At 45.4% G+C, this 21,331-nt stretch overlaps 3 protein-coding genes across 3 annotated transcripts; 2 read left to right on the forward strand and 1 right to left on the reverse strand.

The window, feature by feature from the left end:
* The first annotated feature begins 2,542 nt into the window (after positions 1-2,542).
* cd74a (CD74 molecule, major histocompatibility complex, class II invariant chain a) lies at positions 2,543-8,187 on the forward strand. Its single transcript, XM_064325474.1, has 9 exons — positions 2,543-2,773; positions 4,145-4,311; positions 4,896-4,993; positions 5,452-5,505; positions 5,637-5,720; positions 5,981-6,071; positions 6,482-6,685; positions 7,411-7,458; positions 7,626-8,187. Exons 1-9 carry the CDS (start codon positions 2,697-2,699, stop codon positions 7,640-7,642), a joined length of 840 nt encoding a protein of 279 aa, XP_064181544.1. The 5' UTR covers positions 2,543-2,696; the 3' UTR covers positions 7,643-8,187.
* A 2,823-nt stretch (positions 8,188-11,010) lies between these two features.
* si:dkey-201i24.3 (kinesin-like protein klp-19) lies at positions 11,011-19,681 on the forward strand. Its single transcript, XM_064325475.1, has 17 exons — positions 11,011-11,077; positions 11,882-11,967; positions 12,119-12,166; positions 12,678-12,812; positions 12,988-13,062; positions 13,441-13,523; positions 13,906-14,016; positions 14,205-14,336; positions 14,801-14,937; positions 15,387-15,607; positions 15,813-15,878; positions 16,188-16,311; positions 16,750-16,886; positions 17,108-17,251; positions 17,476-17,643; positions 17,913-18,063; positions 18,765-19,681. The coding sequence occupies exons 1-17, from the start codon at positions 11,038-11,040 to the stop codon at positions 18,845-18,847; spliced, it is 1,941 nt and encodes a 646-aa protein (XP_064181545.1). The 5' UTR covers positions 11,011-11,037; the 3' UTR covers positions 18,848-19,681.
* Positions 19,347-21,325, reverse strand: slc35a4 (solute carrier family 35 member A4). Its single transcript, XM_064325476.1, has one exon. It carries the CDS (start codon positions 21,316-21,318, stop codon positions 20,296-20,298), a length of 1,023 nt encoding a protein of 340 aa, XP_064181546.1. The 5' UTR covers positions 21,319-21,325; the 3' UTR covers positions 19,347-20,295.
* Between the last annotated feature and the right edge of the window lie 6 nt (positions 21,326-21,331).

The raw sequence follows: 21,331 nt of genomic DNA on the forward strand, positions 1-21,331 counted from the left end.
AGTATGAAAGGTATTTATGTATGAGTTTGTTTCCTGTAGCTGTGGCACAAGAGTATTGTTGTTTCTTCAAAACAGGAACACCCCTGCCTTCACGCATCGAGGGTAAATATTTCTAGCCAATTAAAAACATGAAGGCGCATTATTTTCCATATGCACCAATAGGCTTGCTGTGTTGTGGATGACGTCACCTGTTGCCGAGTAGGGTGACCCTGGATGAAAGGCTTGGAGTTATATTTTAGCGGATGGAGATGCTGGAAATCAAATGGAAATTTACTGACGAGGTCACAGTTTGCAGTGGTAAAACTTGATTTTGGCTGGATTTGAGGCTCGTACAAAGTATCTTGCCTATTTTGTAACAACCTCAAAGAAAATGGAAAGTTTATGGTCCCCCCATGTTCTTTCTTCCCCCACTAACATTACGTTACAGGCATTTAGAGGACATTCTTATCCAGAGCAACTTACACAACATGTGTAAGTTTTACATGTGATTTACATTGCATCCATTTATGCAGCTGGATATATACTGAAGCAATGCAGGTTAAACACCTTGCTCAAGGGTACAACAGCGATGTCAGGGAAATCGAACCTGCGACCTTTTAGGTTACAAGACCAACTCCTTACCCATTATACTACAATGCCGCCCAAACACTAACAAATTCCCAGTATTTTTTGTTTTTGCTTATTGGTCACTAATGTAATGCATTCCATAAGTACTGAACTGCCCTACAAGTGGTCCAGCTTTCGAAGTCATAAATTACAGTCATTTTCATCAATCCATTCATATTTGTTTGCTGGTAAAGGTAAGCATGGTGCTTGTGTAGTATGAAATTCATATTTTCATGTCACATTTTGTTATTCTCGACACACATTTGTAGAAGATCTCTACCTCGCTAGATCATCAGCCCTGCATGTATGGAGATCTTAAACTGTGAGCAATCTGCTTTCGGTTTGCTGCAAATCACAGTGCCCTAGCCTCAGGCTAGCAGTGATTATGGAAGAGTGAGCTCAGTTTTTGCTTTTAACCTTGAATGGTTTCATGCACTTGTTTCACATCGATACTTGTCTTAACTGGAGAAACTCATTACTGTTGGTGTTTTTCTTATTACACTGAAGTCTTTTGATGCCATTTAATTTTCAATGTTCAAGATCTTGTTATTGTCAAAGACTCATGAATTCTGATAATGTAAATAAAAAAACAACTCTTTCAACATTGTTTGCTATTTAAGTCCTCACAGATTATTTCTAGCCATACATTCTATATGATAAGGCTATATATATATATATATCATAGCATCTCCTTACTGTGCACTCATAACACATCTAAGCGTACAGTAAGGAGATGGACATAGTTGAGGGGAAGTATAATATATATTTGTTTGACATGTATTTCAATACCTTAACAGGGTGGCAAGGTAGTATAATGGGTTAGGAACTGGATTTGTAGCCTGGTGGTTGCAGGTTTGAGTCTCAGGTAGGATACTGCTGTTGAACATTAGTCCAGAAAAAATAATTGGACGTTTGCTGTTGCTGTTTTTGTTTTGCATGATTGATATAATCACAACCCATTCAAGGGAGTTTTGGAATACTCCAGAGTTTCTCTCAGTTCTTAGGGTATTTCCACAGCATGGATTGATTAAGTACAATAAAATCTATTAACTCCTCCCAGAGAGAAACAGCCAATCAGAAAGTGCTTTAAAGAAGTCTAAGGTGTTGCTGAGTAGAATAAAATATTGAGCAGACTGCAACGTTGTACAAGATTTTCCCTTTTCATTTGATCTCATGTATTTACTCAATCTTTGCGTAAAAGAGCATTGCATTGGTCATGCAGTTCAAATTGTACAATCCCCTGGAAAAAAAAGAACAAACACCGGCGTAAAATTGTTGTCTTGCTGTGACCCGAGTGTATCTTGAACTGCAGTACAACACTGTGCATGAGGGTTTTAATTATATTCACCATTTCATATGACTGAACTTTTATTTCTTTTGGATTTTGCATGTACTCATTTTTCTTTGTGATTTTTTTTTTCTTATTTATTGTGGAGTAAACACACAAACCAAAAACATATGTCAATTAAAATATGTATATTTGCTAAATATGCTTAAACAATCACTCCTACTATATGTACCCGTTTATTTAATCTCCTGATTTTGAAATTAGACTTCATAAATATCATCCTCCTTATCATCATTATTAAAAATATGTACGTGGCTAAATAGCAGATGTTGGTTGAACATTAAATTTTTGTTAGGATGTTCTCCAAGTTGTCTGTTTATTGTCTTCCTCTTGCCTCTTTGATCTGAAAAATGTTAAAGGATAACATGTACGAACAGAATAAACAAAACGGTTGATTTTTATAACTCTATAACATTTCCCCTGGCACTTATAAGAGCAAATAAATTTGACTTTGAGTCGGGCTCTCCGGTAATCTGCCTTCATCAACTGATGATGATTATTCTAGCGGCCAATCAAAAAAAAAGAAAAAAGAAACTATGTCAGAAACAAAATCTAGCGGCCCGAACCTGTCCAACCCACCCAACCTCTTAAATTTGGGGACTTCCCTGCATAGACACTTTCAGTTCTCCTCCTCAATTATTCTATAACGCGACTGCCTGTTCCGCAGTTGTTTCATACCTTACTAGCCGCTGAGCGTTACCTGTCTGACAAAAATAATAATAATTTAGTGCGCGAGTGCAGGATGGCTGACCAACAGGATGCATCCCTCCTTGAACGCTCTGAAAGTCAGGGCAGTGTCGACGTTGTGAGAAATACGAGGTGAGGGGTTTCCTCATTATTCATCTTTTAACATAATACGTTTTTTTGTAAATGAAAAGGCTTCGGTATGTGAAAAAGCTTCGGTGTGTATTTTTTTTCGTTTTTCCATAACATAGCTACATCACAATATTGTATTATGCAGTAATAGCCTACTTTTTTTTTCTTTGTTGCAGTAATATTTTAACCATTAATGCAATCAAATTATACAGTTTAGGACTGTATTGTATAGGTACTGTACAGTCGGTGCTTCGTTAGTTAAAATAATTCAAAAGGTGTAGCGATTATTTACACTCTTAAGCCACATTATATCAGAAAAATGATATACAAGCTATGAATAATTAAAGTTCCAAATTCACATTGTGGGTATTGTGCTATATTGCAAACAGTCACATAAAGAGACGTAGTTTTTCTTAACCGATCAAATTAAGGACTGATGAATCTATAGGCATTTGATTAGTAGAAGTGTGGATACATGGGCACTAAAATTAATAATTTGGTAGAGAATTCATAAACAAAGCAAATGATGACGAGCAATACATGCAATGTGTTAACACTTTTAAGGGGGAAAAATTTACTTAAATACTTAAATGTGTGCGTTCGACTACCTTACTTGAGCAAGAGATTAGTTGGAACGAAAACCAGTATACATCTGGTCCTCCAGGACCAAGCTTTAGAACCGCTGTTCTATAGAATATATACGCCTATAAAATAGCTAGGTAGATGGCAGTCCATTATGTGTAAAAAGTTCATTTATGCGCTTGTTTAATTTCATACATAGATGTGTAGAATCGTTTGCCCTACAGTATTTACTTTGTATCTAGCAGAGATTTAAGGCACTTGAGAACAGACCTTTGCTAGCAACGAGTGATGTCATCATCGTTCTTTGTTCTCAGTGGTGTTTGATAACAGCCTAAACAAAAAACGGAACCTTTTTTTTTAGCCCTCCTGTTAGGTTGAAAAATCATGTTTGACTTTTATGTTTGGGGGTAAATTTAACCCAACGGTTTAAACCGACACAAAACTATTGTGATTGAAAAAAAAGAAAGAATGCTTTGTTTCACTTTCTTAATGTATCCAAAGTGTCTTGACTTTTATTCCAAAAAAAAAAACCATTTGCTAGAAACTTCACATTGTAGAGCCAGAAATAAGTGAAAGTTTAAAACCTGTTGGTATCTGCTAAGGCTCTGCTCCAGTGTGTGGATGGGTCCCACGGTCAGGAGGGAGAGGGTGTGCTTGTCTGAGTTCTCCCGAATTGATAGCAGTGAATTGATAGCAGCGGAAATGAGGGAAAAGGGGGGGGGGGCTTAAATAAATAATATAAATAAATAAATGAGCTGCCTCTTGTTCACCGTCCGTCGCCCCCCGCTGCAGGTCCCGCTCGAGCGACCTGAAGATCGCGGGCGCCATCTTCCTGGTGTGCATGCTCATCGCCGGGCAGGGCCTCACCGCCTACTTCGTCATCAACCAGAAGGACCAGATCGGCAGCCTGGAGAAGACCGCGGACCTGCTGAAGATCAAGCTGACGCAGGCGTCCAGAGGTGGGGGAGGATGTCCGGGGCAGTGGAGGGGTGGGGGTGTAGGAAGAACGAGGTTGGGATTCAAGGGGAAGGGGAAGGGGAAGGGGAGGGGCGGTGGAGTTGGGGAGCGGCAAAGGGATCCGTTTAAACCTTGCTGTAGGACAGGCGTGTCAGACTCCGTTCCTGGAGGACCCCAAGGTCAGCTGGTTATTTAATGCGTCTCAGCACAAGTGACTCATTTAAGTCATATTTTGTTCTCAGGACCTTAATTGGCAGCTGTTTTGAGAGGAAACCACAAACACCTGCAGACACTGTCACCCTGCAGGAAGGGGGTTTGATCCCGCCCCCCCCCTCCTTCTTTAGGAGAAAGGGAAATGCTGTTATCGGTTAACCCTCTTATGCTAATTTCCCTGGCATAACTGTCAGCTAGCTACCAACCCCGTCTTAGTGTTGCCCATTAGATGTCCCTCTAATTCCTCCCTTTTTTTGCCGACTACGTCTGTGTAATTGTGATTGTGACTGTGCCCGTGCTTATGTGACTGGCAGGAGTTGCTGCGAAAGGCTTGACGGTTGTTTCCTTCCTGTCTCCCCCCTTCCTGTTACAGGGTCCTCCGGCAAGATGGTTCGCATGCCCGTGTACAGCGCGCCGCTGATGACCATGGACTTCTCAGACGCTGACACCAAGAAGAAGCCGCTCGTGAAGGTGAGGCCCCCGCTCGCTGCGCAGGCAACAAAATGGTTGTTATGTCACCGGTAAAAACAGGTAAAAACAGAGGAGAGCTCTGCCAATCACAGTGTCTTAGTGCCAAAAAAGTTGTGTAATAGCTGATGGTGATTGGTGGATAATTTCTGGCTACTGTCCAGAGGATTGTTGTTGAGATGAGAAAGCATCCACTAGTCACTGTCGGTATTGTTCTATTGGTTGTTTCCAATGTCCTCCATGATTGGTGGAGCCCCTCTCTGATATTCTAAGAGTAAGATGACATCAGGACCCTTTCTTATTGTCTCTAATGTACTGTGTGGAACTGATATACTCTGACACCGATCACTGACCCTGAATCTGTGTCCGACTCTTTCCTGTTGAGCGGACTGTGCTGTTTAGGTGTCCTTTGATCCGAGCTGACCTCTGACCCTTAACCTTTCTGTTCACCTTTCAAAAAGCTGGAGAACACCGTCATGGTCAGTCTGGAGAAGCAGGTGAAAGACCTCCTGAAGGTAAAAACACACGTCCAACAACAGCACAATTCTTGAGCCGTCGTATCTGGGACCCTATTCCAGACGCGCGCGGAGGTCACCTGTCTGTGGTACTGAGCTACCCGCTAACGGTCTGTGTTCTCCTCTGACAGACCGATCAGCTGCCCCAGTTCAACGAGACGTTCATGGCCAACCTGCAGGCCCTCAAGGACCAATCGGAGGAGTCGGAGTGGAAGGTGAGCCTGGGTTCGCTGGGCCCATTAACCCCTTTTTGAAGAGTAGGTTTTTTTGGAATGTTTATTTAATTACATACAATTTTGAGTCTGTGTTCTACAAGTCTTGCTTTCAGCTCCCAGTAGTGATTGTGACATCAGCATTAGAATGCTCAGTTAAGAACGTTCTAATCACACATATCTGTGACCTTGCCCTTTTAAGAGGGTTAGTAGTGTGCACTCGTACAGCTCTAAGTGGGGGGATCCCTTGTGTTTGCGGACAGGAATTTGAGAGCTGGATGCGCCATTGGCTGGTCTTCCAGATGGCCCAGCACCCTGCACCCACCCCAGTGCCCGCCACCACCCCCCCGTCAGGTACCAAACAATCCGTGCACACTGATCACACACTCTGCATGTTGGCTCATTTTTCTTTAAAGAAGTTATGACAAAGTAAACAAACGCACACACGCACGCACACACCCATACACACACGTGCACGCACGCACACACACACACGCACACACACACGCATGCATATGCGAACATGCACACACACACAGACACCCTCACACACACACACACGCATACACACACGTGCACGCACATACACACACACACACCCATGCACACGCATGCATGCACGGACACACACACCCTCACACACACACACACACCCATACACACGCATGCACGCACGGACACGCACACACACACACGTCCACACACGCACATGCACGCACACACCCCTCTCCCTCATTCTGAGTCTGTGTGTTTGTGTCTGACAGCCTCCAAGCTCCAGACTAAGTGCCAGCTGGAGGCCACACGTAAGATCTGGCTGGGGAACTTCCGCCCGCAGTGTGACGAGCAGGGCAACTACCTGCCCAGGCAGTGCTGGCACAGCACCGGCTACTGCTGGTGTGTGGACAAGGACGGAGTGGAGATCCCCAACACCGCCATACGGGGGATGCCTCAGTGTGGAGGCATGCCTGGTACGTCTGCAGCTGACTGTGTGTGTGTGTGTGAATGTGAGTGTGTGTGTGTGAGTGTGTGTGAGAGAGAGGGAGTGTGTGAGTGTGAGTGTGTATGTGTGTGTGTGAGAGAGAGGGAGTGTGTGTGTGTGTGTGTGTGTGTGTGAGAGTGTATGTGTGTGTGTGAGAGAGAGGGAGTGTGTGTGTGAGAGAGAGCGAGGGAGGAGTTGTGTGTGTTTGTGTGAGAGAGCGAGGGAGGATTTGTGTGTGCATGTGTGAGAGAGAGTGTGTGTATGTGTGTGTGTGAAAGACAGAGAGGGAGAGAGAGAGAGGAACTGTGTGTGTGTGTGTGTGTGTGTTTGTTTGTGTGTGTAAGTGTGTGTGCATCTGGGTGTGTGTGTGTATGTATGTGTATTTCATCCCTATTGAAGCTTCAGGTACAAAGCCAGGCCTGAGAGAGATCATAAATTTGTCAGAAGGGCCAGGTCTCCGTCCGGCTGACCCTGGTGCCCACAGTCATACTTCTGAAACTATTTTTTAATTTATTTTTAAGTCATCTTTTTAAACATTACTCTTATTTTAATTTCAGGTTTACACCCTTGTTTACATCTTTGTTTTCATTCTTATTATCTGTTTGGCACTCTGGGCCACAAGGCTCTGTTCATGTAAAGAGTATTTTTTTATATTGCGTTGTTATGCTGATGCACATGCTCTCTTGCCCCTCCTCTCTCTCTCCCTCCCTTCAGTGGATGGCAGGATGATGGCCATGCCCAGCCTTACCAAGCTGATGAAGGGTAAGAGAACAGCTTCGCTGGGGGCAACCACCATTAGAGTTTAAGAGCTGAAACACAAGAAAAACGAGCAGACACACTGCCACCCCTAGTCTAGTGTGTGTCAAAATGCGATTGTCCATAACTGACCGATTCCACAAGTAAACAACGCTGATTTCCCTCTCTTTCAGATGACGACACACAGTAAATGCAGGATCCTGACCCCTGCCGCCATTGGTTCTCATATTTTATCTCTTACTGCGAGATTTACAATCATTAATGACCCGCTTGTAAGGCCTGTCCGTCTCTCCTTTTCATTTACACTCTGTTACGGTGGCAGGTGTTTAAAGTCTGCAGCATTTTTTATGTACGGCTGGTGAGGAAGACTTCGTGCGGCCATTTTGAAAGTGGACGGCGAACCATTTTAGAAAGCCTTTGAAGATGGAAGCTTTCCTGCTCTTATCTCTCCCCCCCCCCCCCCCCCCCCCCAACCCCCTCACCCCTCTAATCTTAGACACAGCTAGCCCTAATCCACCAAGCTCTCTCCATTCAAATACTCACAAGCAGTGGATAATGGGTGAAAAGCCTTCACTTTAGATTATTATTTTATAAAAGATACTTTGATGATACTAATCAACTCAGCTGTCATCTTTTCCTTAATTTCAATTTGAAGTATGCTTAAATAGACAAGGAAGTTTGGAATATTACAGGATGTACACAGAAAGTCTTTTGAATAAAGTAATTTGAACTAAAGAGGGCCGTTTCTCTTATTACCTGCAACTTGATTTTTATTGTACCCAAGTAGCCGCTTCAACACTAAAGACCTTTTATTTTCTGAAAATGTAGTATGATTTTAAGAGACTGTAATGTAATCCAAGTGATTGTACTGAAATACAATGTATATCCACCCTCTTAAAAGTGGAATAATCCCAAAAGTCTATTTTGTCTTTGTTTTATGAAATAGTCTTGGCGCTGCAGTATTCGGTATTCTTGGGTAATTTATTAACGGTTAAAACACTTCAGTACGACCTTGGTGAAACCACCAGTTGCCACGGCGAACTTCATTTTCAGGAAGCTGGAATCTAGCGGAAAGCCCCTGGCATTCCGGATAAGCTCGGACTGCATGAATTGGAAAAAACCTCAGTTTGAACAATGAGCCCCATTCATGAAATGTGCTTACGATCGAATTTGATCGTTAACTGTGCTTACGAACATTTCCACGGACATTTCAGAATTTGTTCTTTGGTAAGATCAGAATCTAAGTGTGTTTGGATCCGGAAAGCGCCACTAAGCGCATTCACAGCCAGCATTTGAAGACAACCAGTTAACAACTGCTTAGCCCATTATAAATATTGCTTAGTCGATTTAATTTGCTTACGACAGGTTTGAGGAATTGTCAGGACAAAGTTTTTTTTTAAGATGCAGAACTGAAGTGTGTTATGATAGATGAAAGACAGCGCAACCCACGCTTAGCAATTGTATATTTGTTGTGGGGTGTTTGAGGAAGGACAAAAGAAGATGAGGAACTGAAGATGAGAAAGAGAAAGGGGAAAGCTGAAAAATGATTCGCGGTAACGTTGAAGAGGATCCACTTCTCTGTGTTTAAGTACCATGCTGAAATATTAAGGGACATGTTATCTCAACCTTCATTTTATTTTATTGGTTTTACTACGAACACTTCCCTTTTGCCTTCCCAAAAAAAGAAAACAATTTCAGTCCTGCATTTTTCATACAAACAAACAAACCAACAACTTCTACTTCAGTGCATGTATTGTTCTTACGACTATCTAAGTCAGTTGTTTAGCTATAAATGATTGTGGGAAATGATTTGTCGGCAAGCACGAGGGCATTTTCCATACAGTAAAACATTTCTTTTGATCTGTTTATAGAACATGAGACCAACTCCCACGCAGTCTAATACTCATCCGCATTGTGCAACACAAGGGTCTGCTTTACTCAAAAAACCCCAATCATTCCACCACTTTACATTTAATTAGAGAGGTTGGCCGGGAGATATCAGATGGCCCCAGATATCAATGCTGACAATTTCTTGTCGTTCGAATATGTAATTCGTTACGTGAAGTGAAGTCAACGAAACCAACACAAGGTTAACACGTCATTAGTTTGCGTTGCGCAACGGGGGTTCAACGGACCCTTAAATCGGGGCGAATCTGAATTCTGTTTCACTGAAGAAGCCGACTTGTAGATTCCTCTTTCTGTGTTTCCCCTGGCAACGGGGACAGTTTAATCCCATCGCTAGACGATCACTAGCCCACCTCGTCAGTTGTTATTTATCACGACACGTCGCAAATGTGCGACTTTAAAGGGGGCAGTTAGAGAACTGGATCTACATCTCAGAGGCTACAAGTTCAATTCCCAGCTAAGACACTGCCCTTAAAGCTGTGGAAGTTGGTCTGGGTAAGAGTGTCTGCTAAATATATATATTTTTAAAAATAAAAATGATAAAAAGGGTCATTTGAATTTATGAATGGCTTGTCTGGATTTACAGACTGAAGTCCCTTTGTTTCCCTAAAGACCCTGATGGTGTTTAGAATCTTATTCGTAATTGACAGAGTAACACAAAGGCTTTATTAGCCTCCACGTCAGTCTGAAAAATTTAGTGAATTTGGCCATGAGTTGTGACAAACTCTCAACCTTGACCTTGCATATCTTTAAAAGATGTGGCCATTCATTTTTGTCTAATGCACAGGACATGAGTCTCTGGTCTTAATCTCATATAGACCCATATATTCTACTTTGCTGAAACCTACACTACAAGGGACATCCAGTGAAATAAAATAAATATTTTAGAGAATGTTATCAGCGCAACGTCATGTCATCCATGACGCTTGTAGAATGTAAAAAAAAAAAAGAAAAAAAGATCTCAGGAGGATGTGAAACTACAAGTGATGTCATGAATGAGTTCATGGAAGATAAATATATTTCTGACCTCTGTATGGAAATTCTATGACTTACTACTTTAGTAACCCACCACCTCCTAATGTCCCTTTTTTTAATATTTTGACTTCAAAAAAAAAAAAAAAAAATTATCACTGGCATCAAATCTGCTTTTTCTCTAATTAATTTGTTTTAGGTGTATACTTTTTTAATGTTTTCATGGGATAAGTTAGCGCAACGGCCTCTGAAAACGCCTGAAAATGATTATACAATCCTAATTAATATTCATGCCCTGCTTGCAGCATGCGTGTACCCAGAGACCACCTCTCTTAGTGTTTTCAGCGGCAGTGAACCTCTGCGTACAGAAGGACGCTCCGAGCAGAAAGTCCTTTAAGAGGGGGCTCTTGTGAACGTGTGGCGGCGTGTCAAAGTATCCTCCTCATTAGAAAGCCTGCTTTTTTTCAGAGTCACTTTCCCGAAGAGGAACTGAGTTCTCCTTCGGTTCCTCTTCCCCGGGGGAAACCCTATACCGCAACACAGACCCGGCTCATCAATATTTCAGGCCTCGAGCGCAGAGGTTCCATGTTGCAGTAGTAGATGAGCAATGCTAATGCTAGTGAAATGCTAACACCTACGAGCGGGAGCCTCCTCTTTGAGTTCATCCGAAACTGAAACAGCCTCTGTCCCCCTCAGAGCCGAGAGAACATGGCAGTGCGAGTGGGGGTGCTGATCACTCACAGTGCAGGTAAGTGGGACTACCTGCTGTTACCTCTCTCTGTACCATGAGTGTGGGGCATTTCACTTGTGACCTGGGAGGAATACATCTGTGAAGTCACCTGTTATGGACATTTTTTGAGGTCACAAACCTGTGAGGGACATGTGTGTAAGGTCATAGCAGTGGGGGACATGTTTGTAAGGTCATATCTGTGGGGGGACATACTTGTGAGGTCATATCTGTAGGGGATATGTTTGTAAGGTCACCTGCGAGGGACATTTGTGAGGTCATTTCCTCGTTTGAGACAGAATGGGTGGATTGTACCTGCTCAGGTGCATGTGACGACAGGTATGAAGGTAATAGCACCATGACTCTTGGGAAGACGAGTGCCTGACTTGGAGATGGGCATGCAGATTTTGGAGTTTATGCCTCTGAGAGGCATAAGTTGATACCTTGATGCCCTGTGCAGAAATGGCTGAAAAGTCAACGTGGCTGAATCCTCCAGGTCAGAATGCGGCTTGAAACTGAAGTGACATTGTTCAATCTAAACTCAGTCTGTTATGTCCTTAACTCTGCGTAAGGAATTAAATAAATGCTGCATTTGGCTTGATTCTTACACCCGGCTAATTGCAACGACTGAATCTGCCTCGAGCTCACTCTCAGCTCACTATTCAAAATCAGACACAGAGAGACTGAATAGTCAGAATCTGAACCCCCCCAGGTTTTTGGAGTCCCCTCGCGTCCTGCTGCTCAACCTTGAGTGAAGTGACGGGCCTTAAAATGCGGCGCGTCTCCTTCCCGACGCACCTGACTGGGTTTATCGCGCCTGTGCAGATGGCGGCCGTAATGAGAGACTGGCGATACGGGAGGAGCGCAGCGGCGTGGATTACTCGGGCGAGGAAGACACCGCCGCCGCCGCGGTGAGAACACTTACGCGCGAACGCGCGACGCGTGAAAGTCACGGAGGAGAAAAATATGAATTTTCATTTCTGAGGTCGACTGTGTCTGCCGTGCCTCCCGCTGGACCTCTTTGATTAGTTTGTTTTTGTTTTTGTTTTTTTTTTACGCCAGAGAATGTCCTTCTCTTTTGATGCCGTTGCGACTCAGGAGAACGCACAGGTGAGAGAAACGAAGCAGGTGTGGGCATATCCTCGCATCATGTCAGGGTTAATCCAAATTTTGAAGTGTAGATTAATTAATTAACAGAAAAAAACTATAATTCTGGCTCACTGGAATACTGATTATAATTCAGTCCATATTCTGGTGAAACCTTACCTATTCCACTGTAGTGATTACTGTCTGTATTCTTATTATAATAATTCTAAGAATAATCATTAGTTATAATTATTAATATTGTTGTTAATAATAATAATAATAATAATAATAATAATAATAATACGTATTATTATTATTATTATTATTATTATTATTAGTGCTTTACAATAGCACAATAAATTGTAAAACAATTAAAATAGTAAAACAGCACATTGAGAAATAGAGAACAATAGAAATACAAACACAAAACAAAATTACGTTAAGGATTTATGTGAAATTTGTAAAACAAAACAGAAGTTGTAGATTAAGATTGGTGAGAATTTTGTTGCCTAAGTGTTGTGATTGATTCTTTTAGCAGAGGCTGTACCCCGAGCTCCTGCGGCCTATCACAGGGCTGATGTCCACCGGTTTCCACAGAAACGTTCTGGTGGGCGGAGCCTCCAGGTCTGGGAAGGAAAACATTCTTGGGGGCCAGGGTATTGTCAAACAGGTAACAATACAGGAAGGTTCCAGCCTGTCAATGAAGAAAAACATTATATAAAACCCCTGTACCTGGTACAGATTGAATGCCTAACCGACAAGTAGTATGTTACCAGTATGTTACAGCAAACTACAATATATAGAGTACAGGTTATTTTGACATCTTTTCTGTTTATTAATTCCAGCTGATTACAGGTTTGTTCAGTGAGATGACCAAGACCAGCGATGGAGAATGGTTCTCTACAGTGTCCTTTATGCAGGTATAATATAACACAGAAATGTGTCTGGTTTTAACCACAAGAGGGCACCAGCAAGGTAGTCCTCATGGCCCTCCAGGACTGGAGTTTAACAGCCCTGCATTAAAGGCTATAAAACAATGCTGGACTTTTGTATTTCCAGTGGTTGAGTCAGAGGCAAAGCATTATCAGGTTGAAATGCAGAAATTTTCTCAAGTGATTGTAACTGGCTCCGATTTGCTATCTCAGCAGTCACGTCTGTTTTGATCGGCTGGGGTTTTTCCGTCACTACAAATGTACTCATAGTTGCTTATAGCACATTGTGTGAATATGTCACATTCTGTCTCTAGACACCCTTTAATTAACCATGACAGCATCTCTGTTACCTGGTTACCTGGTTAGTTTTATCCTGACAACAGCGCGCTTGACCTCCTGAACCCAGAGAGGCGGGGCTTGAAACCGACGACTCACCCGATCCTGGGGATGTAAGGAGAGACGCATCTGCTGTGCTCTTTCCTTTCTTTCCTTTCTAAATGAAGTCTGACAGTTTTACATTACTCGTTTATAATGGAAAATACTATTCATAACAGCAATTTAGTAACAGCTGTACAACAGTATTAAAGTCAGGTAGATGTGCTTTGAGATAATTATTGAAAAGGGTCCTTATAAATGCAATACTTTACTATTATCCATGACTATTATATTATATTGTAGGATATTGTAATGACATGGAAACATATTGTGCTAGATACAGTTGGGGATGAAATAATGGGTCAAATGTGAGTTTTAATTTGCGTGTAGTGCTTCCCTACTTCCTCTGTACCGAGTCAGTTGTATTTTGCGTATGTGTGTTTTGGCTTGTCGCAGTCTTGTAGAGGGCCTGTGTGAGATCGTCATAGAGACAGCAGAGGAAGCCCTCGCCCTTTACGAGAAGGGCAGGGAGACACTGAAGGTCAACAGTGGGAATTTACATAGCAGGTCAGTCATACCGCCCCCTACTGGGAACCTTTGGGCACTGCTTAATCTATGATATTTGGTAGACTGTGGCTATGCCTTCCCGGCGGTGGGGTACATTGGAGGCTTGACCTGAGATGGATCGACTGGTGCGTCATCCGATCTGAACCTGAAGGAAACGCTGACTGACGGAAGGTTCCCGTCCCTCTCAGATGCAGCTCCGTTTTCTCCGTCAGCGTTGAGAGGAGGCTCCGCTGGGACGGGGGTCGGGACCGACAGCACTGTCGCAGCAGTCTCCGGGTGTTCGACCTCGCAGGAGGGGCGCGCAAGGGCGACCTAAACGGGTGAGACCTGGCAGTCTGACGGTGTTCTTTATCCTCGCTGAGAATTTAAATTAGAATTTTCAGCGGTATGATCTGAGTCCTACACTAGGGTCAGGACCAGGGGTAATAGGACGTTGAACGATAGAACACCGGTGTCACCTCCTTTTGAATAGAAGCCTGAGTAGAGCTCCACCAATCACAGAGTACGTTGATAACCTCAAATAAAAGGTCAATAGTACTTTGGTGAATATCAACTGGCTATCCTGACTACCTACTGTAAGGGATGCAGGAAGGTTAACCAAAAAAATACCCTATAATTATGATTGCTGTTGTTATGTTTCTTATTACCAACGTACTCCTTGATTGGTGGAGTCACTCTATGGCTTCTAAGCAGGAGGGAACACTGTCGCTGTCTTCTCCCTATTTATTTATTCCTGGTCAGGACTGAATGGTCACCCATAATCCTTTGTGCTGTGCGTCCACAGGGTCAGTCCTCTGGTGAAAGTTCTGGAGCTCATGGAGTCGGGTGAAACCCCTGGCAACAGGCTCCTCCCCCTCCTCCTGAGGGACTCTCTGGCAGGAGGCTGTAACACTTTCCTTCTGTACTGCATCCAGCCACAAGGTGGAGCCCTTGCTACAGTTTGGAGTAGGCAGGTTTTAGACTAGGGAGGGCAATTTTTGTCCAGTGTGTATTCAGGTTTTTGTTTCCACCAATTACCCTGATTAAATGAGCTAACTGTTTAGCTGTTTATACCAACACTGGTTCACTGGTGGATTAGGTCACAGTAAACCTTTTCATATAGGGACATAAGAAAAGTCTTTGGCTGTCATTTCATAGCAAGTGTAATTGGTTTAAACAAAAAACCTGCATATGCACCAGCCCTCCAGTTCTGCAGGTTACTGTATGTTACTATGGTTCTTTTTTGTATCGGGGTGTTGTGTTGGTCTGATCGGATTCAACAAAGGCAGTAATTGTTTAAATAAAATGGAGGGCAGTAATTATTTAAATTAAATTAAATTTGAGCCTGGTTGTACATTGTAAGTAGGTACTGTCACCTCCCCCCCCCCCAGGCTTGCTAGATGAGGAGACCCCCCATGCACTGGCCTTAGCCCAGCGTGTCAGGGGCCTGGTGACTCGCACTGCACCACGGCATTGTGGGAAATGGAGTCCCCAGGCTGCTGCGAGGGAGATCCGGGAGCAGATTCGAGATCTGAGGACCAAGATGGTGGCGCAGTCCGAATGTGAGGAAGGCGACACCAGGAGACTGGAGGAACTGATCCGAGCTCTGCAGGTCACAGGGCGGGGGCGGGGATCCCCCCAGCAGATTTAAGGACTTTTATTTCACATTTGATTTTTTCTTATCTGTGTTTCTAAACCTGTCTCTTGCTTGATGTGGAACTTCAAAGATGGGAATCGCGTTCTAAACCATGATTGTTGCAGACCGAAGATTTATTTTGTATATATTATATATATATATATTTCTGGCTCTTGATCAGGTGGTGAAGGATCAAGACTGGGAGAAGAGGAGAGAGCAGTCAAAGGAAATCGAGGAAAAAAGAAAGGTTTCTTTACATTATATACGGAAAGCACCATGAACCCTGATGCACACTATCTTTTCAAAGTTTACCAGGCACTAATAACCAACTGGAACTGTAATGAATACTTGTAATGAGAGGCCAAGGCTTCTTAAAGCTCAAACATTTGTGCATCTGTCACGTGCACTGACTCATATTGTATTTCATAGATAAACAGTGACTGGTCCAAATCAATGAGTTATTGAAAGGACATTATACCTCTGCCCAACTTTATTATTTATAAGGATTTGCTGTCCCATCATGTCTTAACACTAATGTATTACACTGATGGGACAGCAGTATCAAGCAAGAAGCGCCATGGAGCGGACGCCAAGTCACACCACCGACCAGCAGGGGGAGACAGAGAGGCGGACACACCTCCAGGAGCTGCTGAGGGAAGAGATGGAGGCTCATTTGAGAGGTGTGGCATCTCAGGGCAAAACCTCACTATAGTACTTTATTTAGACTACACGCCATAAAGCCTAAATTACACTGCCGTGGGTGTGCTGTAGCACCTGTTATAGGCAGTCAAGACAGCATATTACAGCTAGCAATGGATGGCATACTACTGTCATAACACATCTAGGAATTATTTTGGAGCAGTTGTCTTGAATTCTGTTTTATTATAAGCTGTATATATTATGTCAGTGATCTGGAATTTGTCATAAGGTGTAATCTGCGGATGTGGCTGGTTATGACAGGTGTTATGCCATGCTTGTGGTAGCTCATGTCAGTGTAATGAAGGCTTTATGGCATATAACTGGAGTGTTGCTAATCTCACCCCTAATGGGGTCAGGCTTGATGCTGGTTGCACTGTGTGCCTGCGGCTGCCATCTTGCTTTTTCGATCTGATCCATAGAGGGGAGGTTGGGTGTGGAGGAGAGCCAGAGGAGAGTGGGCAGGATCCAGCAGCTGAGGGAGGCGCTAAGGGAGGAGGAGCGCAGACTGACAGATGCTGACAGGGAATCCGACCAATCACAAAGTAGTGCTAACCAGGTAAGCACACCCTATTCGCTGGAGCTTTCAGTCCCGGGAAACTGAAAGAGGATAGGCTGTATTTAGTGGAGGGACTGGATTGCAGTTCCTTTGTTCATCATCTTGCTTGAGTGATTGGTTCAAACAATCTGGTCGTTTTCTCTTTCCTAACTGCCATACAGTAACAAGATAGTGTCAGTATGTCTTGCATTTGTTTTAGGTTGTTCTACCCCCATTTCTAGGGTGAGAGTGGTTCAGTCCTGCTTTCTGAGGTGGAGGTGGAATATACCAAGGCCCTGCACAGGAGGAAGAGACTGATGGAGGAACATCAGTCTCTCATCCAGGAAGAGCTGGCTAAAATGGAGAGGGATCTTGAGACAGAGAAGGTAGAAGATTTTTGATTGGAGGATTTTTGGGTCTGTATGTTTGTTGGGGGGGAGCTGTAGTGGTAGGATTCTGGTTTGGTGGGAGAGGTTAGGACAGTTTGTGACCGTGGGATTTGTAGGGTACATGGGTATATCCACTGACTGGGGGGGGGGGGGGTGTGACTGTGGTATTTTATAGGATATTTGGGTATATCCACTGGTTTGGGGGGGGGGTCTGTCCTCAGGCGGACGGGCCCGAGGGGGAGGTCTTGCGGCTGGGGAGGGAGAGGCAGGTCCTGGTGCTGCAGATGGAGGCTCTTCGCCGGGAGAAGCAGGAGGCCGAACGGGACATGGAGGCGCAGCACCTCCAAAACGTCCACCTCCTGCGCTCTGTGAGAGAGGAGAGTCTGCAGGTGAGTTCCATACCTGTGAGAGAGGAGAGTCTGCAGGTGAGTCCTGCACTCTGTGAGAGAGGAGAGTCTGCAGGTGGGTGCAGCAGATAGCTGGGAGCTTTCACATGCTCACACCTACCATAGAGGGTTCCATAAAGAGATAAAACGGGTTCCTCTATGGAGACAAGCTAAAGAACCCTTTAGTATGAGTCCTTGTTAAGGGTGGGTGTGGCTGGTGTTCAGTGCCTGGGGGGGTGTGGCTGGTGTTCAGTGCCCAGGTGTGTCCCCAGGTGTTCAGGGTGTTCCGCCAGGTGTTTGAGGAGCAGGGGGAAGTGGTGGAGGGTCGGTACCGGACTCTGCTGCTGGAGGCCATCCAGGATGCAGTCCACCTGTCCGCCCAAAACCAGCAGCTGCAGGTCGAGAACAAACAACTGCGCAGAGGTGAGTCACTGAGTTAGTGAGTGAGTCAGTGATTTAGTGAGTATGCTTTGTGGTGGATTACCGAGTTAAGTCACAGAGTGACTGAGTGAGTGAGTTAGTGAGCAAGTTAGTGAGTTACTGAGTCACTGAGTGATTTAGTGAGTATGGTTTATGCGGTGGAATACTGAGTTAGTGAGATGAGTCACTGAGTCAGTGAGCAAGTTAGTGAGTTACTGAGTCACTGAGTGAATGAGTTAGTGAGCGAGTTACTGAGTTACTAAGTCAGTGAGTGATTTAGTGAGTGTGCTTTATGCGGTGGAATACTGAGTTAGTGAGGTGAGTCACTGAGTGAGTGAGTTAGTGAGCGAGTTACTGAGTTACTGAGTCAGTGAGTGATTTAGTGAGTGTGCTTTATGCGGTGGAATACTGAGTTAGTGAGGTGAGTCTTATTCATGGCAGTTAGGGAACAGGGTGTGGGTAGCACCCCCGCCCCCGCTCTGCTGGCCTCACCCCCAGCGCCTGCACTTAACGCCGCCTGCCTCTGCTGAACCACGGCCAGCTCCGGCCGGGCCCATCGATTTTCACAGACAGGTGCTGGGAGCACCGCACGGAGCCACAGAACCAGGGAAATAACGGATAAATCACAACGCGGGGAATCTCTCTGACCTGCACCCCCCTGTCCCAGCATGCCCAGCTCACACGCCCTCTCCTCTCACCCGCAGCTCTGGCCCAACTGAAGGACGCCCTCTCCGTACGGGGCGACCCCCAGGAGCGGGCAGCTGTCCCGATATCCCAGCCGCAGTGAGGGACCCACCCCAAAAACGCGGGTGGGGAGGACACGCATCGTGCAGGAGCAGAGGGGTGACTTTGCTTGTCGGCGGAAACGCCACCGCTAGGACGGGACACGGGCGAAAAAGGGGCGGGGCCACAGGAACACATCACGCACCGGTTCCCATGGTAACGTGGCTATCTGTGGGAGATTACCACAGGCAGGGCTCGTCCTTCTTGGTTAAGTCAAGATCCTTGCCTCCAGGGCAAAGTGTGATCAACCTCAACTACCAGAAAGTGCCCCATTAGTCAGAACCATGGCAACAGAACCATGGCAACAGAGGACACAGATTTGGGGAAGAGGTTTGTTATTTTTTACTCTATCCAAATGATAGAAATCTATATCTCCCTTGAACATCCATTCCAAACAGTTCTTGACATTTAAAAGCATTCCTCTAATTAATGTAAAAAGCATCATAATGTCCTCAAAAAATATTATCATTCTAAAGACACCTGAACAATTAACACAAGACTCCTTTTATTCAATAGAGCTTTATTGTCCTTTGACTTTCATTTGACTCCATTATTCCAATACATAAATATATAGCGTTTATTTTTAATGTACCATTGTTTATTTATTCACTTAAAGCATCAATACACTTCTCAGCACCTGCTTGCGAAATGGGGAAATGTATACGTGTTAAACGATAAAACATCTATATACTTTCCACAACAATAAAAAACAAAAAAAAAACAAAAACAGATATATGTCCGCAGAAAAGTAAACACTTCAGTCAGATTTTCCTTAAAGCCATGCAAAAAAAAAAAAAAAAAGCAAATGTAAACTACAGGAAAACAAACAAAAAAGCAAGAGGCAGAAGTGTGTGTTTTCAGTAAAGAACGAAGGTTCCAGTACAACTCCTGACAGCTGCCGGGTAGGTTTAACACAGGGGTGAACAGTCTTATCCGAAAAGGGCGAGTGTGGGTGCGTTTGCTTCAGCCCAGCGCTATCAAACCTGAAACTAACTAATCGTGGTCTTTAATCAAGACCTCCTTAAGTAGAATCAGTTGTCTTAGTGCTGGGCAAAAACCTGCACCCACACCAGCCCTTTTCGGATAAGATTGGACACCCCTTGGTTTAACAGCTCAGAGCACCAAACACCACTTGGTGAAAAAAACAACAGCAACGAAAGAGTAGGAGTCTCACCATTTCTGAAATACTCAACACTGTCAGGCAAATACCCTGTGGAAATGTGGCAGCCAAAATACCCCAAACAATGGCTTTATTTACATCAGTTCTCCGTGAAACTCCTTACATTGCACTTCTAATGAAAATGAAGCAACAAAAACAAACCACTCAAGTCAAAAAAAGAGCGAATGAATCCACAGTAACTTTATTTGGCGCAAAAAAAAAAAAAGGAACGTGAGAAAGTTTCACCATCCTGTGCTCGAACGTACTCCCGACAGCTAGGACGGCGGGCGGGGCTACGTTCCGTAGTACAGGTGAGCGGCCAGCGCGATCATCAGCACCGCCAGCAGGAAGGCGGGCGTGAGCTGCAGTCCCAGCAGCAGCCAGGAGAGGGCGGCGTTGACCAGCATGGAGCAGGAGATGACGAACAGCCGCGTGATGCTGCTCCCGTGCTTCATCACCGCCGACATCAGGAGCCCGTTGGCCGCCTGCCCCGCCACGATGGCCCACACCGTCGCCGAGTAGCCCTCCAGGAAGCCGCGGCCGCCCCCGGCGCCGGCCAGGTGCGCCGTCCCGTTCACCGCCACGCCGAAGACGTACAGGAAGAGGTTCTGCAGGCTGAGCGGCAGCCGCTGGGCCTTCAGGGTGAGCTCGGTGTAGACGGCGGCCAGCCCCGAGATCGCGCAGTAGGAGAGCACCAGGAGGAGGCCCCAGGAGGAGACGTGGAGGCGCCTGGCGGGGTCCGGGCCTCCCTCGTCCGCCTCCCGTGCCCCCGGCTCCCCCCCACCGCCCGCCCCCCGGGCCCCCGGCTCCAGGCTGGCGTAGCTGTGGCACACCCCGGCCCCCGTGAGCAGCGACAGGGCCAGCCACTGGCGAGGCCTCAGCCTCCTGCCCAGGCAGCCGCGGTAGAGCAGCGCGGTGCAGCCGATCTTCAGGTTCCCCAGCACCTGGAAGCTGCCGGGGTCCATGTGCGCCTGCATCAGCACCGCCAGGTTGTTGTTCAGGGCGTAGAGCAGGGCGGGGAGGGCGTACGGGACGGCCTGCGCCCAGGACGCGGACGCCAGCGCGGGCCCGCCCGACCCCCGGGACGCCAGCACGGCGGCCAGGGAGGCCAGCAGCTTGGCCATCTCGATCAGAAGCACGCAGGACGAGGAGCTGAACGGGACGCGCCCGTCCACTTTGGACAGGGCGATGAGGGGCGCGTGGGACCCGTAGATGAGCACAGAGAGGGTCAGGAGGAGAGCCCAGCCCAAACGCCTCGGCCAGCGCCTCTCTGCCGGGGTCGGGACGTCGGAACCCACGTTCGGGATGACGATCATTCTCACGTATATT

Source organism: Anguilla rostrata, chromosome 3, assembly GCF_018555375.3.
Source record: "Anguilla rostrata isolate EN2019 chromosome 3, ASM1855537v3, whole genome shotgun sequence".
Classification (NCBI taxonomy): domain Eukaryota; kingdom Metazoa; phylum Chordata; class Actinopteri; order Anguilliformes; family Anguillidae; genus Anguilla; species Anguilla rostrata.

Coding starts and splice junctions, on each gene's coding strand:
- cd74a (XM_064325474.1), top strand. CDS start 2,697: ATGGCTGACCAACAGGATGCATCCCTCCTTGAACGCTCTGAAAGTCAG. Junction 2,774..4,144: donor GACGTTGTGAGAAATACGAG/GTGAGGGGTTTC, acceptor CCCCCGCTGCAG/GTCCCGCTCGAGCGACCTGA. Junction 5,506..5,636: donor AGGTGAAAGACCTCCTGAAG/GTAAAAACACAC, acceptor CTCCTCTGACAG/ACCGATCAGCTGCCCCAGTT.
- si:dkey-201i24.3 (XM_064325475.1), top strand. CDS start 11,038: ATGGCAGTGCGAGTGGGGGTGCTGATCACTCACAGTGCAG. Junction 12,167..12,677: donor CGACTCAGGAGAACGCACAG/GTGAGAGAAACG, acceptor TGATTCTTTTAG/CAGAGGCTGTACCCCGAGCT. Junction 17,644..17,912: donor TGAGAGAGGAGAGTCTGCAG/GTGAGTTCCATA, acceptor GTGTGTCCCCAG/GTGTTCAGGGTGTTCCGCCA.
- slc35a4 (XM_064325476.1), bottom strand. CDS start 21,318: ATGATCGTCATCCCGAACGTGGGTTCCGACGTCCCGACCCCGGCAGAG.